The 13679-nt window shown below is 46.3% G+C and overlaps 1 protein-coding gene across 5 annotated transcripts in view; it reads left to right on the top strand.

Moving 5' to 3' along the window:
• tweek (transmembrane protein KIAA1109 homolog tweek) overlaps positions 1–13679 on the top strand; it is a 703556-nt gene that overhangs the window by 162777 nt on the left and 527100 nt on the right. For all 5 annotated transcript variants that reach the window (XM_075687924.1, XM_075687922.1, XM_075687923.1 and 2 more), the window contains exons 15-16: positions 3173–3340; positions 12073–12192. In XM_075687924.1, the coding sequence (XP_075544039.1) occupies positions 3173–3340; positions 12073–12192 (288 nt within the window). The remainder of the gene's footprint in view (positions 1–3172; positions 3341–12072; positions 12193–13679) is intronic.

Genomic DNA, 13679 nt, shown 5'->3' with positions numbered 1-13679 from the left:
ATCTTTGTTCACTGACTCTCAAATTGAACAAAATAAATTTTTTCTCTCATTTAAATTGGTTTTGTTTTTTCGATTGCCTGATAATTCTGAAGATATTACAGCCGATTTCGTGAAAGAAGAATCCATAACCAACTGTTCTTATTTGTGTAAAAAGTCGAATTTCAATATAACAAAATCTAGATACAACGAAGTAAAGTGCACATTTTACTGACTCCGTTATATTGTTACGAGCCAGTTGCGCTGTGGATATAGAAGAAGACGCTTACATGTAGACTGGACAAGAGGAGAATGAAGTGATGTCTATTGCCCGCCATCTTTGTTGTTGCTGCCCCACTTTTAGGCTCCTTGTCCATAGTGGAAATAAACCCCCTTTTCTGTGGATCTCCAAGTAACATCTTGGTGGAGTTGGTGGATACATCATAAGCACATCACAGAACTTTGTAGCAGACATTTTGTGGGCCATTCGGCCATGTTGACTGAGAGGCCCACTGCTTTGGCTTTGGCTATGTGATGCCTCAAATATGGGGACAAAGATTCGTGTACTCAATGGTTCAGTTGGTTCTCTTAGGCGGAGCCTCCGAGAACCCAATTGAGGACAAAGCCGTTGGTTTGAACACACACACAAAGACTTTTAATCAAACTAAAAAGAGGCATAAAGTAAATAGAAGGAAATGGAAAGCATGCCTAAAATAAACACTCAAGCAGACATTGTGGCAGGGAACACATATAGGGCTTGCATGCGGTTAATGAGTGCGCGAGTCCGGGCTTGCCACGAGTGCAGGGACGCGTAACAGTCTCCACGCGGCGACGCGGCGACAAGCTGGCGAAAGGAGTGGCACCGGTCTCACCATAGGTCGCGGCGTAAGCTGACTGACCGGGCGACCAGAGCGCGCCAGCTCTGGCTAGGCGAGGAAAAGCAGGCGGCTTGGTGGCGCGAGTAGACAGCGGTGGCGTTCTGGCCGGGCAGCTGGATGTAGAGCTCGGGCCCGTAGCCCGACTGCTCTTGCCCTGCCCACGGGCACAGAAGCTCGAACGCTGGCCTCGGGCAGCAGGCGGCACGACAGACGGGGGTGGCATTCTGGCCGGGCAGCTGGCTTAGAATTAGGGCCCGTAGCCCGACTGTTCTTGTCCTGCCCACTGGCGCAGAAGCTCACCGGCCTTGAGGAGCTGGCAGCACGCTCAAGTAGACGGGCGACGCACAGGAACAGGTTGGCAGGAGGCCCCAGTCGGGTGAAGTCCTGGTGGCTCGGGTCCGGAACCCGACGGCCCGTTTTCAACGCCCGCTCCGGTGGTTGACCTCCTCCTGCCGTCGCTTCCTGGGACTCTCCTGGCGTCTCCCCTGCATCTCCTTGCGTCTCCTTTCTTCTGCCAGCGCACCATGCTTTTTCTTCTGCCTGGCCGATTAGGCATTCTCGGATTGGCTGCCCAACGCCCCATGGTCTTTTCTAATTGGTTGCTTTTCTTCTTTTTGTTGTTTTTCATGCGCCGCGCGTTCTTGTGCCGGACGCTCTTCGGCGTCGTTGTTTTCCTTGTTCCACCTCGGCGCGCGTGCACTCAGTGTCGTCTGCTCCTGACTGTCCCAATCACCGCACCATGTCACACACCACACATCACAGGCTACCACAACACTGATAGTGCTGACCCAACTCCGAGACCCTGACACCTTTTTCGGTGCTGACACCATGGATGTCGAAGACTGGCTAATCGAATACGAGCGAGCCAGCAAGAACAACCAGTGGGACCTGCCTATAATGCTGGATAACATCATCTATTACCTCAAACGAGCAGCCCATCTTTGGTTCCAAACACATCAGGAGAAATTGACTATTTCAGACACCTGCAAGCGAAAGCTGCAGGAACTCTTTTGGGAAGCCATCGAGCCACCACGAAGATGGTTCATGTGCTGGGACGTTGGCTCGGACATTGACTGTACAACTGACTAAGAGGATGCTTCAAATGGTCCATGGGCCGAACGCATGGCGGAAGGAGAATAAGAACAGAAAGGACTGACGCACTGAGGAATTAACAAGAAAGGAAGTGTGCTGCCGCCTCTTTGAAAGAGCTTGAGCTCAAAAAACAAAGTGTTGGCTGATGCGGAGATGCAGGTGTCCCTCATCCAAACTCATTCAAACCGAAATAAATTCTTTAAAGAAGTGAAACCCAGCACTGAGTTGTTGTGTATGGGCTGAGAGTATGTCAAGACAGTTGAGGTTGGCTTCTTAGCTGCTGAGAGAAAATCTTAGTTGTGAGAAAGTTCAGGCCTCATACCGATGAGCATGCTATCAGTTGATAGAAATAGCTTGTATTTGAAAATATTTACTTCTGTATGCATCTCCTTTTCATTCGTATTTGAAAATGTTTGACTCGATTTGGCGTGGGTTTTACCGTTTTTTTCGCTGTGCATTTTACTAACATCTTCCTTCTGTTTTCTTTTTAAATAAAATAGATATTACTCCTTACTATTCAAACTTAGATTAAGTCATTTTTTTTGTTTCAACATGCTTACTAGAGAGCGACAGCACCAGGCAACATGGCGTCAGCCTGTCTTGACATAAAACAAAGTTCTGGCTCATTCAGGGAATATTGCAAAGGTGTTCAGAGAAAACCTGGAAAACTCAGGGATTTTGGAATTGTCAACTTGGTACTCACCCTGATTATTTTTTTTCTTTTAATGAGTCACTCAGCAGTATCTAAATCTGTAATAAAATAAGGTAACTTTGGTAGGGGGGGATGGGGAAAAGCATAACTAGAAAAAAAAAAAGAGAACCTTGAAGTAATTTTTGCATTGGTGCACTGGCACTTTAGTGGCACAGTGTGACTGTGAAAGATTAGCTGTTCTCTACCTGCATAGGCTTCTATGAAGTGTTAGCAGAATGCATTATTGTTATGTTTCCTGCCTCATGCAAGTTGGCTAGACTCTGCAAGTATCCATTCACTGGCAGAATGCAAGGCTGTAGCAAACAGCACACATAAAAAATGTATTGAGGGACATGGCTATATCTTGTGCATTATGCTAGCAATTTTTGTGTCTTAAACTTGATTTGCACCAGGAAGCTTCTTTGTCATGATTAAATATACCCAACCTCACAACAAAGAACACCATCCATGCCAAGAAGGCCAACATTTAGAGTGGCTCACCCAAAAGCTAACACAGACTGGTGCCACATCTCAGGGCTGCAGTGAGCAGGAGCCTCCGTGCCCATCCCTGTACCTGGAGCGCCTTCAGCTGGAAGTCTGCAAAAGCCATCGCGAGAGCCAGCTGCAGCTTTTGCTCTCACCACTGGTGGCTGTCTGCCCAGGAGACAGGTCGCAGGGACACCTCGCCCTGTCTTCGTTTCAAGTGAGTCTGGTATTCATACTTCCAGAGCTCTCTCTGTTTTCATGTGAGTCTGTTTTTGCTAACAAATGTCTAGTTTTAACCAGTGGCTTGTACACTGGTAGCAACTGTAGTTTTCACAACGGCGCGCATTGTATATTGAAAGCAATCTGCAGGTGCGACGATTTCGGAGTTGGTCAACTCGCGGTCGGCCTGCTGCCACTTACGTTGCTACTCCATCCTTCTCGCATGTCGCTCCGCAACTCGATCATGAGAACAACCTGGTATCTCCATAGTGCGCACACAACCCATAGCAACTGCCAGAGGAGGTCAACCTAGCATGCTTCACGTGGCCATAGCATACAATCCAATTTTGATGGAAGTTTTTTACAGGGGGGGGGGAGGGGTCAGCGTATGCACTCGAACTTGGTTATATCGAACTTGAAAAAAAAAAAAAACCTCCTATCAGTTCGATATAGGGCATAATTCGATATAAGCCTGCTAACGAATTTGACATCATAAAAGCACATATTATTTAGAAAAGCACTTTATTGATGCAACTAGCTTAGTCTTGCATGAAATAGTCCTGTATCTTCTGCTTGGGTAACTTCGCTGCCTGTGACAGCACACAATTCTCCACATTGTCAAATGAGTTGGGGCAGCTGAGGCCGCAATCTTCCACATTTGCACAGAAGCGCTGAGCTAGTTCGAGTGCACCAATCACCTTTTAGGATGTGGGCAAAGGATCATCATTGCTTTCCTCATTGTGCCCCCTTTCACTTGTGCTTCGTACGATGTCGGCAATGTAGTCTTCGTTTTCAGGCTCTCCTGTTGTCGTGACACCATCATCCGCACTCCCAAACTCGTCGATCATTGATCCGTCAGCGGCTTCCGGAAATTCTGACAGCTCACTCCAAACTTCGGAAATGCTGGCAATGGCTTCATTGCACTCATCTGAATTTTCAGAGTCATCACTGGGTGCGTCTGAAGCAGTTTCGGATTATCCACTTGTACATGGCCCCCTTGACGTCGGCCACGCATACGCGTTGGGCACTGTTAGAGTTTCATTTTAAATGGCTTTGTCTTGCATGGTGCCACTTGCGCCACCCTATAAAGGCAGAGAAAATAAACAACATGGGATCAGTTGCAAGTGCGAACCCAAGTGTACGGTCGTGCTGCAGTACATATTGTCGCTTTCTGTTCATTGGGCGTAACCGTTGACGGCGTCTGCAGTCGGTCTGCCTCTCGGAACTGCTCAGTTATACTCGTAACAAGTGGCGATGAAGGTAAAAGCATTCAAGTTTCTCATTCAAGTTTCTTTAAGTGCATCATTCTTTCATGTTCATTTCTACACATGTGAGTTCATCGTTCATCTAGTGAATTCGACGCAACAGAACTTCGTCATGCCAATGTTCGGCAACCTCGAAACATGCGACAGAGGAGACCGGAGATGTGTGGCACCTCCTATGTTGAACGCCTTGAAGCTTTCTTCATCGCCAATGACATTGCAGCAGAAAAATAGAAGTCGGTCTTCTTTAGTTGCTCTGGATAAAAGATGTATGCTCTCTTGGGGAATATTGTTGAACCTGCCTAGCCGCAAGACGAAACTTTGCAAGAAATTACTTCCATTCTGGGTGTCCATTACTGCCCCAAACCATCTGCTGTTATTCAGCATTTTCGGTTCATCAGGTGCTTTGGCGTGGAGGGCGAGTCCATCAGTAACTTTGTGGTGTCTCTCAAAAGTCTCTCAGAATATTGCAACTTTGGAACTGAGCTTGGCAATATGCTGAGGGACCATATCATGTGCAGCATCAAAGACATAGCTGTGCAGACGAGGCTGCTCGAGAAGGCAGATCTTGCGTGTGAAGACGTCGTGGAAATTTCACTTGCCATGGAAGCTGCGAAGAAAGATGCTGGCAAGATAGCTAGTTCCAGCAGAGAGAGGGAGAGAGAGGGATATAAAGAAGGCAAGGATGTTAAGAGTTCCAGTTTCAGTTCCAGCAGAAGTTCGTTACCTATGCATAAGGTTGGGTACCGCAAGATACAGTGCCCTTTGCCCTGAAGAATGGGGTGTCACAAGAGCTTCAGCGCCTATATAGACATTTTTTTCATAGGCGCCGCCATATTGTGAACGCAGTGGCGCCGCCTATGAGCAGCGCCATACTGGCTTGGGTGAAAGCGCTCTTTTGCATGGCAGCTATACGCTCGGCGGTAGGTTCTGGCGTTTGTTTTCGCGGCCGTGCGGTCTGTTTAGTATGACGTGCGTCTTCTACGTGGTAAACGGTTCTGTGAGATGTGCTGAAGTGGTTTAAGGCGTGGCCGGAATTTCTGCTGGCGTTGAGGTGGACGGAACACGCAGCGCGATGTGTACGCGCATATTTGAGCCTACAATCAGCCTCGGAGATCAGTTGTGTATTTCTGAATGTTCCAATCACTAATGTGACCTCATTGTAGTGTTATCCTCTATTTATAAGCTGCGCTTTAGGAGCCATGAAACATACGCGCCGATCGTAACAGCGTGGGTACCGTTCGGCTGCGATAGGAGCTGTGCTGTTATACTTTGACAAGCGTTAAAACTGTTCGCTGCAGGTTACATTGCGTGACTACTTGGTTGGGTGGATGAGGTTTCCACCTATGAATAAAATAGTTTTGGCTAGTAATAGCAGCATGCCTTACAGTCTGAATTAAGCTTGTCCATCAAAGCGACCGTTTACGAACTTCGCAAGCGTCCTCCTAAGCAGTAGTAGGTGCTGGATGACAGATATCTTTGTTTTATATAGCGCATGGCCAAGCATACGACATCAGCGGTTATATATTTATAAACGTTGTGCGGCGTTAGCCCGTTTTTTCTTGCTTATTTAGAGAAAGAGGATAATAACCGATTTTTTGTTCGGTTGTATTCGTTCAGTTCTCTACGACGCACTCACACGTATTACGGAAATTTAGCCCTCAAAAATTGCCATCGCATTCTTTTTATGCGAACCCTTTCATATATTATGGCTGTATACAGGCCAAAAAGGCAATGCCGAAGCACGCAGCTTATATATGTATCGTGCTAGCTCACCAACCGCAGTGATCGCTGTGTTGAGCAGCGCCACGGGCCTCGTGCAGCAAGGCTAGCGTAGATGTATGGTAATTTCAAGCATACTAGACTTGAAATGCGTGAGAATGATGCCAGTGTATCACAAATATTTGATAGCGCCTGTCGCTCAGATGTTTCGTCGTTGCCTTAGGTTGGCCGTGCACGAGCATGCGCTCTTATGTTTTACTCCTTACGCCAATCGATCAGACAGTGAGCTGATTTACCATTTAATGCTGGTAATACAGAGACGCCGGTTTTCTTTGTTGAATTAAAATCGATATAAGCAAAATAGTAAACAACACATACACGCACCGCGACTGATAATGCGCATACACCGCGGCTGATTATGCACGTCACATTTTTGCGCCTCCAAGACATATTTCGGCCTACAGTAGTTACCGATGCACCGAAAGGCTTCCCTGACGACCTTATATGAATGAACATGGCGTAAATTTCACAAAGTAAGATCTAAAACATCTTGAAATCGTTCCGCAGCAAGCGACAGCAATACTTTCAAGCAGCGCCGCGCCGGATCGCCCAAGCCAGAGAGGAGGTCCGCGCGCCCTATCCTCTTCGCCCGATGAAACGGTCTATAGAGAGGGCATTCTTAAGCCAGTTGCCTCTTCAGATTGGGCTGTGCCTAATCTTCCAGTGGCTAAGAAGGATGGCCACATCAGAATTTGCGAAGATTTCAAGATTACTGTTAATCCGGTGGCCACGTTGGAAAAGTACCCAATTCTGAGAATTGAGGACCTTTGACTCATGTTGAAGGGTGAAAAGTTCACTAAAGTGAATTTGAGGGATGCCTAGCAGCAAATAGTTCTTGATGAAGACTCTAGGAAGTACGTTACTATTTCCACACATATGGGGCTATCTCAGTACACACATTTTCCTTTTGGCATTTCTTTAGCACGAGCCTTGTACCAAAGAGAAATGGAGAACCTTCTTTGAGGACTGCTGCATGTTGCAGTATATTTTGATAACATCCTTGTTACTAGCCTGAATGATTCGGAGCACTTTCGCAACCTCAGGGCTGTTCTCTCTTGACTTGGTGATGTTGGACTTTGCAGTATAGTGTCGCCCCCTGCCAGATCCACGTGTTATCATACATTTATGTTTTGTAGTAGTTTAGCTAGATGGCGCACCCCCCTTCTGTCATGTGACGAGCTGGAACCAATCAGGAGGTGTCATCTCGCATGTGAAGTCCTATTTAGTAATAAACGGCCGCTAGCCGGCTGAGTCTTTGTTCCGGTTTCATCAGGAGCAGTTAGCTCCGAGTCTCCTTCACTGCGTCGGCGCTCGCCGCGCGTTCACTGGCTGGGGGCCCCCACTTGCCTGCCGCTGCCGACACAACAGACTTAAGTTGAATTTCGACAAGTGCCACTTTATTGTGCCACAGGTGAAGTACCTAGGGCACATCATAAGCAAAGAAGGGCTATCTCCAAGCTTAAGCAAGGTATCCGCAATCCTTCACGCACCTGCACCCCGGAATGTCAGGGAACTCCAAAGCTCATTGGGGATTGTGAATTTGTACAGGCGTTTCCTTCCAAACATTTCTGGATGCCTATGCCCTGTTCATCCATGTTTCATGAACGAGAAAACATGGGTGTGGGGAAAAGAGCAAGAAGATGAGTTCACCACAGTGAAGCGATTGGTAATTGGCAATTGGCAATTGGTCCTAGTACATTTATATCCAGAGAAACCACTGTGTCCCAGTTCTGATGCATCTCCATATGTGATTGGTGCAGTTTTGGCATATTGAGAAGCTGATGGTCGAGAACTGTCCAATGCCTTTGCATCCAGAAGCTTGTCTCATGCAGAGAAAAAGTACAGACAAATTGACAAAGAGGTACTAGCCTTTGCATCCGGCATTAAAAAGTTCCACCAGTACCTGCGGGGCATTCATTTCACCACATACACGGATCATAAACTGCTTCTGTGATTGTCGAGTGCTGATAAGCCTGTTCCTGTGCAAGCTTCACCACGACTAGTCAGGTGTGCACTTAAATTTTCTGCTTACAAGTGCAAGCTCATGTTCAAGCTTGGTCTGGACTTGAGTCATGCTGATGCCCTCAGCAGGTTGCTGTTGCCAACAAAGAGTGTTGATCTGCCTGCACCTGCTGGAATCTTCATGCTTGAACAAGCATACCTGGGACTCTTGTCACCAGCTGTTCTAGCACAGGCTACAAGAAATGATCCGTTCCAGAGTCAGATAGTTTTTGTTGTCCTACTAGAAGGGCTTCCAGTCGGACCAGAGGGCAATCCATTCACAGCAAGGAGTAGTGAACTCAGCCTCCATGAAGGTTGCTTGCTGTGGGGTTCCAGAGTTGTCATCCCAAAACCTCTGCAAGGCAAAGTCCTGATTCTTCTTCATGCTGGGCGTCCTGGCATTGAGAAAAGCAACTCGATTGCCAGAAGCCATGTCTGGTGGCCGGGAATCGATGGTGACATCTCCAAGAGCATAAAGGGTTGTGCTACATGCCAAGCTTTCCAGCGTACACTTCAATGCATTCAGCGCACGCCCTGGCCATGACCACAGAGGCTTTGGTCAAGGCTTCATGTTGAATTTGGGGGCCCGTTCTTGGGACATACATTTCTCGTCATTGTGGATGCCTATTCAATATGGGTCGAAGTCTGTCCAGTGGTGCCAACATCAGCTCATGCTGTCATCACAGCATTGCGGATAGCATTTGGACAGCAAGGGCTGCCGGATGTCATCGTGTCCAATAATGGACCCGCCTTTCCAAGTGAGCAATACTTGGAATTCCTGACAAGAAATGGGATACGTCGCATGCTTGTACTACCCTACCATCCAGCTTCCAATGGTGCGGCAGAGCGTGTTGTACAGAGTGTCAAGAACAAGGTCGAGAAGAGCAGTCGTGGATCCTTTCAAAACCAAATGTCAAGGTTCTTGTTTAATTATAGAACCTTACCACACAAGGTCACTGGCAGAGCACCATGTGAAATGCTCATGGGAAGGATGTTCAAGACACCTTTGGATGTTCTTCGCCCAAGTTTACACGTTTCAGTCCTGCTGAGACAGGTTAAGTGGAAGCTGTACACCACAAATAGGTGCCGTTCTTCTCCACTGCCAAATGTGGGAGACAACGTACTTGCAAAGGACTTCGTCAAGGCCTACCGTGGGTACCTGCACGTGTCGTGAGCACCACAGGCCAGCCAGCAGCTATCGTCTGTCTCAGTGATGGTACTGACTGGCATGGGCACAGTGACCACCTACGTCCTCAACGCGAAGAAGTCTCCTCATCAACTGCCGGACCATTGGAGCCTGAACCTCCTACAACACAGACATTGTTAGCCGTCCGACAAGTGTGTGCGATACTCATCCGGCTGTTTTTGCAAACTCGGAGCCAGCCATAAACTAGTCACAGTGGCACAGAAGAGACTGCTGTGAACTGTCTTAACTCGGTATGCAGCACACCTCAGTTGCAAAGAAGCACAAGAAGCCATAAGCCAGTGTAGCGCTACTTCCCATAATGTTTTTCTTGCATGATCTAAGGGGGGAGGACTGTTACGGTTTCGTTTTAGATAGCTGTGCATGGCGCCACTTGCACCACCCTTAAAGGCGGAGAAAATAAACAACACAGGATCAAAAGATCACAGGAACAAAAGAACATGTGGGCGTGGGGACCGTAACGGAAAATTGGGAAACGAGTATTCGATTGCCACAACACGCCTCTGTTTTCACGGCTGAAGTTTACGCTATATGGGTTGTTGTTAAAAAGATTATCACTGATAAACACAAAAATGCACTCATATACACTGATTCTTTAAGCACACTGAAGGCTCTACAGCTGAAATTTGAGTGTGAACCCCTGATGGGAGACATTTTAAACATGGTGGCGCTTAACAAATACGGGAGGTCAATTCGTTTCTGCTGGGTTCCAAGCCATGTTGGGATACCAGGTAATGAAGCAGCTGATAGATGTGCATCGACAGCAGCATGCAAAGAGATAACAAACACAACACTTCCATACAAATATAGCATCCGTGCAATTAGAAAAGCCTTAACGGCAGAATGGCAGCACGAATGGGACCGCTGTGCCGACAACAAACTACATCTCACTAAACCCATAGTAGACCGTCGTGTCCAGGAAGTTGATCTGACTAGAAGAGTGGTGAGCAGTAAATTTAATACTCGGGTGAAAGCGATTTAAATGGCTGATTAAGTTGGTTAACGCACTTGTGCCGTGTTCCCATATTATAAATATGTCGTCAATGTAACATGCAATGTAAGGTGCAGGCACCTTCAAAGTGGCATTAAAATTAAAAGCACTGCAAATAGTCATACACACGAAGTCAAATCTAGCTTCACTTGTACAAGTTCAGATGTGATTTACATGCTTGAATGTCCCTTCTATAAGAAACAATATATAGGTGAAACAGGACAATCAATGAACGTCAGATTAAACGGACATTGCACAAACACAGCTAAAAAGCTTCCCAAAGCCATCGCCGAGCATGTCAACCAAACAGGTCATAACTTTGATGAACTCAAACTCTACATCTTCCCTTCTGAACGAGAAAGAAAGTACAGAAAATCATTCCTTATCCATAAGTTCAAGACATTGCAACCAATAGGCATAAACGTTTCAAAGGGAGCTTTAGAATCTATTTGTTATGCTAAATTTCAAGCAATAGGCAACAATACTTAGTTTGGTTTCTTGGCATTTTTTCCGTTTTTTTTTCTTTTTTTTTCTGTTCTTCTTCTTTCTGTTTTCCCCCCTTTATTTATTTATACCATTTCAGTATTTTCCTTTCTTTTTACGAGCACCGGTTTCTGTTGCTCCTTCTATTATCTCTTTCAGAGACATGATAGCCTACGACCACCAGTGAAACAGGTAATAAAGGGCTGCTGTGCCCGCTGTTCACACGCTGGCTGACACACAGGCGTTTACATGTGATTGACAGACGGCCGGGTCCCTGGCCTTGTGCACAGCACTCCTTTATTCTCAATTCGACACACTAACGCACTTTCGCTCGTTGCCGCACCCACCCGCATTACGCCCTCTCCCCTTTAGAAGAACCCCACCTATATATACTGTGGCGAGGAAAGCATATGTCGCCTTGTAGAAGACAAGTCCACTTGTCGAAATGTTGGCTTCTGCTTTCACCTCTTTCTCGTTTTGCTCATCGTGATGCCGACATCAGATTTTATGGGACATGCCCTTAACCCTATCACATTAAAGAGGAAGTCGGTTGACTGACTGCGTTGTGCTGATAGAAAGTACTGGTTTGGTGTGGCACTCTGGCTGTCAGTTTGTTGTCGTTTATGCTGCGTCGGCATTCGCTGGCTCTTCTGGTTGCACAGCATTGTGTGTACAGCATTGCTCAAAGCAAAAAGTGTTGCTGTGCTTATTTGCTTGATGCTCCACGCAGTGATAATTACTTGGAATAAGATGCATCCCATGACAGGGCACCAGCATACTGCTGAATATGGCTACAATTGCCTTTTGTGACAAGGGCCCCACCAGCTTGGAAACTGCACTGCGCACTACCTGAAGTGTACTGGATAGAATGCAGCGTATTGTAGAATAGGTGATGCTTGTGACGGTTGCACTTGGTCACGCAGTGTTTGATAAGCGAGTTCTGCATTCTTACAATTCATGAAATAGTGCCCCACAACTCAATTGATCTCAGAGATTTTTCCTTCCAGGTACGTGCACAAGCGTTGTTCTCGGGAGCAGAACGTCCCCTTGGCAGTGAGACTCTAGAGTATGCCTGGCTGGTGGAACTTCAAGCAGGAGATATTACTGGACGGCTCACTGTTCCTCAGGTGAGGGCTTCATTTTTTGTGTAGTAGGAAGCACCCTTGGGGTGTGAATTCAGTAATAGGGTGCAGCTTGTCTTCTATGTCGCATAAGCAGCAAGGGTAATACAGCGATATGCTGACAATTCAAATTCTCTTCATTCGAATTCACAGATAATTCCAACTGCTCTGTTTCGCCCTGGCAAAGTCCTCTGGATATGTATAGAGAAAAACTCCCACAAATTTGAACTCCAAAAATGATGCAACGGTTATTCAGAACAAAATTTCTCGTTCCCGTCTACCGCTTTTCAGAAAAACTAGAGCCAGTGGCGGAGGCTTGATGCATCGCTAGCTACTGTAATGTTGTGTGTCATGAAAATGATGCGGAAAGATGAGCTGAGACCGAACCAGAGCAAGCAGAGTGGCGCATGTAAAAGGAGCAAGAGCGAGCTCCCAACACTTGCTCATCTACGCCCGCCATACTAAAGCGCTCTAGATCACGTCGTCTCCATAACTGGGCACTCAGGAGGATGGTGTGCATCAAGCCACCATCCTTCTTGGCTCACCATTGCCTATTGCTTTTTCTCTCACCCACAGCAAATGATGTATGAGGCGCAATCTTATTGCACCTGGACTTTATATGGAACTCGAGACTACTTCGGGCACGTGCCATCACGTGCTGATGGAGGAAACGTGACTTCTTTCAATGCACGCCCAGTCGCGTTTTTTTTTTTTTTTTTTGCATGCTGTATCGCACAATTGATCGGGCGCTATATTTAAAAGGGCTCTTTTAAGTTAGAACTTTGTTTTATTTAAATGAATTTCCAGTCCCCTTCGACTTCGAATTAACGAGATTCTGCTGAAGTCAGTTCAAGTTCAACTTCTAGGGCATTTTATTTAGATCATAACCATCCATGCAGGCACAAGTTAAAAGTGAACATGCTTCACCTGTAAGTGCCCGTGCATCCCCTGATTTTTGGCTTACCACTGGTGCAAGATACATTCATTTTTAAAACAATGCGCAGTAAATACATAATACAACATACAACCAAAGAAATAGGGCAAGTACTAAGCACTTCAGCACAGTACATAAGAAAGGTTTGTACAGAAAATGCTCTCCAACACCATGCATGCGGCATTCTTCAAGGAAGATGTTTTTCAACATCAGTTTATTTATTTAATAAATATGGGACACTGTAGTGTAACACTTTGCACCAATGCAGATTGAGTGCAGCAATATTAAATATGCCAGAATTCTGAAACAGTACATTGAGACTGTTTAGGAGATGACATGTCAAGAAAGACAGTCTCAGAATAATTAAGTAATTTTTTATACCTGGAAGGCTAAGTAATAGTCATAAAGGTGGAGGATAGGCATGTATTTAAATTTCTTGAGCAAACCCTCCGTATCCGCATGATAGTCTATATTAGCTTGTTACGAACGACGACAGGCCGACACGCACCTTGCAAACTTTATTACTCCACTCCGCAACTCTTACCATACGCTGTCCACA

The sequence above is a fragment of the Dermacentor variabilis genome, chromosome 4 (genome assembly GCF_050947875.1).
Source record: "Dermacentor variabilis isolate Ectoservices chromosome 4, ASM5094787v1, whole genome shotgun sequence".
NCBI lineage: Eukaryota > Metazoa > Arthropoda > Arachnida > Ixodida > Ixodidae > Dermacentor > Dermacentor variabilis.
The sequence above is the reverse complement of the archived record's forward strand: the minus strand, read 5'-3'. Positions and strand labels throughout refer to the sequence as shown.